At 50.6% G+C, this 4,255-nt stretch overlaps 1 protein-coding gene across 1 annotated transcript in view; it reads left to right on the forward strand.

Annotated features, from left to right (window-relative positions):
• CDH5 (cadherin 5) overlaps positions 1-4,255 on the forward strand; it is a 32,780-nt gene that overhangs the window by 24,499 nt on the left and 4,026 nt on the right. Inside the window, exons 7-9 of the mRNA XM_045293906.1 lie at positions 789-931; positions 2,820-2,944; positions 3,290-3,398. Coding sequence (XP_045149841.1) covers positions 789-931; positions 2,820-2,944; positions 3,290-3,398 — 377 coding nt within the window. The remainder of the gene's footprint in view (positions 1-788; positions 932-2,819; positions 2,945-3,289; positions 3,399-4,255) is intronic.

A 4,255-nucleotide genomic window follows, 5' to 3' on the forward strand; every position in this document is an offset into this window, starting at 1 on the left:
CTGCTCCAACACCCCCTTGTTCTCAGCAATAACGTTTTATTTGTTTGTGGTTTTCTGGTGCCTGTTACCCAATCCCATTGACACCTCATGATCACACAGGCTGGTGTGCTTCTTCCATGTGGGTTTGTTGCTTCTCTGCTAGATGTCTGCTTGTTCACCTTCAAGCCTTTAAGACCCCAGATGCTATCTCCTTTGATAGCGGGCCACCATCAGCTCTCTTCACCACTTTTGCTTATGCACCCTCTTTGTCTTCAGGGGTCGTGTCAGGAAGGTGAACATCAACAATGCCAGGTTGTTAGAACAAAGTGTTTTTGCATTGAGGCAGGGCTTGAGTAGAGTCTGCAACATGTTGAGGCGGAGAGCCAATTCTGTCCTTTGCAGCAATTGAAAAATTATTCAAAAGCCATAAATATATTTTTCCAAATAAATGAACTCACCATTATCTGAAAATGAAGCCACGATCATTTTATTTTCAGTTTCAATTTCACTTCAGGGCCACGCGTATGTGCCAAAAGAGCTGCATGTGGCTGGACACCCGGTTTGCCCACCCCTGCTCTAGCTGGACTCCCCGGCACCACTTGGGGGCCAGTGATGTCAACATTATTAAGGTCGAATAGATTCGCTCTCTGCCCTTGAATCCTTCTGAACCACTGTGTAGGACCCCTTGTGCTGGGGGGTCAGGTGCAGTGGTGGGCAGGAGGATGGCGAAGGGCCTTGTCGCCATGCTGAGGGGTGTCAACTCTGCTATAGACAACAGAAAACCACAGAACTTTCTCCAACCCTGACAGATACTCCATCCGCAAGACCAGTGACAAGGGCCAGTTCTTCAGAATAATCAAGCAGGGGGACATTGGCAACGAGAAAGAACTGGACAGAGAACTGTACCCCTGGTATAACCTGACCGTGGAGGCCAGAGAACTGGATTCTAGTGGTGAGTGAGCCCGTCTGCCAGGAGACCCGGGTGTCAGAGGAAACCAGCCTCCAACAACCAAAGGGCCAGAAGGCACAAATGTGCGGGGCTGAGATACAAAGATGATAGTAAACTCATAGAGGATAAGAAAGATAGGAGAGAGAATACAATACAGGAGTCAGATGCATTTTATGGTAGCATGCTCACCTCAGCTCCTCTTGATGGACCTGGTGGAACTGGGAGAAGTGAGAGAGAGCCTTTTCTATTTGGGACATTTATAGGTAGCCTTAAGGCATGCATATTCAGTAATTACATGTGTTACAAGGTGGCAGTATCTACATTAAGGGCCCTGAGCTCACAGGTGAGGAAATCTAATACGTGCAATAGGGGAAGGTACAAAGGGGGGTGGGTGTCACAGTGGGAAAAGCAAAAGGTTAATGTCTGTTTCTATAGGGAGAGATAACCAACCATGTGCTCACTTTAAGGTAGCATGGCTGTTAAGTGGAGAATCTGTGGGAATGATATTTAAAGCAGGATAATGTACTTGGACTTTACCTCTAACTTACCAGAGTGGAGGCTTTCCTACCGTGGACGACCAGCTTTCCAGATTCCCTCTGTGATCAGTTAGGGACTGTAGCCCTTGTCATATTTCCCTCAGGGTTAGTTTCCCACACCTGAGCATTTCTCTTCTCTCCTAGTTCCTGCAAATCCAGCGTGATCTGTCATTTCAGTCCCTAGAGGTACCATCAGCATCTGCCAGACACCACTCAGCTGGGTTGCTAAATGGGCCTCCATCCCCAAGGGTGGCCCATGGACCGGCACAATCCCCTGAGACCATGTTGCAGGCGCAGAAGCTCCGCTCCCACCCCTGACTGAATCAGAATCTCATGCGCACTATAGTTTGTGCAGCATAGTTATAAAGCAGGTGGCCCAGATGTCCCCAAGATACCAGTCACCTAAAGCATGACTAAACACACAGTTTGGCAGGCCTGTTTCTATGAGCAAGGGCTTCAAGGTGCTGCTGCTTTAGGGGCTGTTGATGCACTAAACACAAAATCTGACGCGCCTCCAGACCCGAGAGGGCTGAGTTCTCCAGGAATCGGGGTAACTTCGGCCAGAGGGAAAGGCAAGTGTAGGGTTTGGGCATCCTTCACCAACAGGGGGAAATCCCCACAACCCTCTGGAAGAAGACCTGATATTCTTTCTCACTTTGCCTAAAAGACCAGCAGGGTTTAGAGAGGGGATGGCTTGGCCAAGACCCCTTGGTGTTACCCTGGAATCCCCTGCCTCTTGCTGGGCCAGCCAGCTCCACTTTTCCAACATGGCTCCCGGCCCAACCTCCAGAGGCTTCCGTTGTTTCCCATCAGCCCATGATCCTTCCTTCCTGATCTTACTCGCTGATTTTTTTTAACATTAAAAGTCATCACTGATGATTAAAAAAACAGAAAAGATGAAGAAAACGGACATTGATTTTCCTCCCATAATTCTACTGGCAGAATTTTACTGTTTTTGTTTTGCTTTGTCTTGTTTCTGGTAACTTCCTACACATTTTTTTATGGAAGGGAGATCAGAATGGTTGCATAAAAGACCATGTTCTGCATTTCTTAAAAGTTAACCTTACTCCGTAGCCATTTTCCCATGGTACTAACCGTCTTCCCAAAAAGCTTTTGGTGAATTTAATTTCAATCTGCCTTCCTATGGGCATGTCTGTCGATGGCCACGAATATTCCCCTCTTGGTCAGCCCATCACCTTTTAGGGTCTTCCGAGTAATGTTCTAACAAGCATCCTGCTGCGTGAAGCTTTCCCCTCTCGCTCTGCAAGCACTGTTCGCGGGTCTCTTCCGGGGTCCACCAGGCAGACCCCGTACTGCAGCCCACACACCATGCTGACCAGCCTTCTCTCCTGCAGGGACCCCGACAGGCAAGGAATCTATTGTGCAGGTGCACATCGAAGTCCTGGATGAGAACGACAATGCCCCGGAGTTCGCCCAGCCCTATGAGGCAAAAGTGTGTGAAAACGCTCCCCCGGGCCAGGTGAGTCTGACTGGGAGGTAGCGGTGAGGAGGGGAAGGCAGTGCCACCCTGCGGCTGGCTGAGGGCAGCGCCACACTCGCTCATCGCCAGTTGGGGTTTCTGTCACCCGCACCGCGGCCTGCGGGGAAGGAAATCGTCTTCCCATTGCACGACATGGAGAAAGTAAGGCTGAGAGCGCGCTGCAGAGCGTAACGTGGGGGAGACAGAAAGAGTGGTTTTGTGGCGAGCCTGTACGTGAGTGTGGCAGGTTTTAGTCCCAGTGCAGGCTAAACCCCAAGTCTCCATCCCTGGACCCCAAGCCTCTCCAATCCCCACTGATCATCCCCGCCCCTTCCCTCACTCCAGCTGGTCGTGCGGATCTCGGCAACGGACAAGGACATCACGCCGCAAGATGTGAAGTTCAGATTCTCCCTCAGCAATGAGGACAGCAACTTCACGCTCACGGAGAATCGAGGTGCCCGGGAGTTTACAGGGTCAGGGTGGGGCTATCTGAGTCTTGAAAGACAAACTAGGGCCGGGCCAGGCCTGGCATTTACAAGAGACAGGGCAGTGCGTACAAACCTGCCACTTTACTGGTCCGTGTCGCGGTCCGCATCACCTGGCCACACTGCCAAGTCCGCTGGATCTGCGGAGAATAGCAAACAGATAAGGGGGCGGGCCGGCCAGCCAAGGATCTCCTTCCACGCCGGCATCTCTGTGCGTCACCAGTATTGCCAACTGCTCTGTGGCCGGGGCCTCTCTCTACAGTCACTCTGAGTCAGAACTGAACCTGTGAAATGTTTCCTGTCCAAGATGCACTCCGTTTTAATTCCATGATGATGACTACTTATTGCCAGCGGGCCCCAGAACAGAATCTGGTCCACCAATCACTGTCCAGAATGCCTTATGATGTCATTAGTAGCCAATCAAAGCTCCCCCATCAGTATGTGCTCTCTAAAGCTGAGGGGATTGGATTCCCTGTACAAGTGCTAGCCTCTGCATTCTGCTCAGAAAATTTGAGGTCTTGCTCTTGGATCTAAATGGCACGATCCTTTCACCCAACAGAGGGTCGAAACTCTCTCTATCCATATTGGCAAACCCTTAGTGGTCGAAGGTCATTGTATCGAAACAGCACTTGCCACCACTGAGGAAGGGTTGGGGTCCAGCCGCCCTGAAAGGGAGGGGCCTAGGCTAAAGAGCCCTGTATCACTTCTCTGAGACAGACCCACCTTAAGGAGTCTACTGCATACAAGATGGGGAATGTGGATGTGGCATGTTGGCACTAACAAGCCAGTCAATGTTCTGCAACTCCTAGTATCAATAGTTCCTGTC

The sequence above is a fragment of the Echinops telfairi genome, unplaced genomic scaffold, assembly GCF_000313985.2.
Source record: "Echinops telfairi isolate 266 unplaced genomic scaffold, ASM31398v2 ScPeMD7_2291;HRSCAF=2852, whole genome shotgun sequence".
Classification (NCBI taxonomy): Eukaryota; Metazoa; Chordata; class Mammalia; order Afrosoricida; family Tenrecidae; genus Echinops; species Echinops telfairi.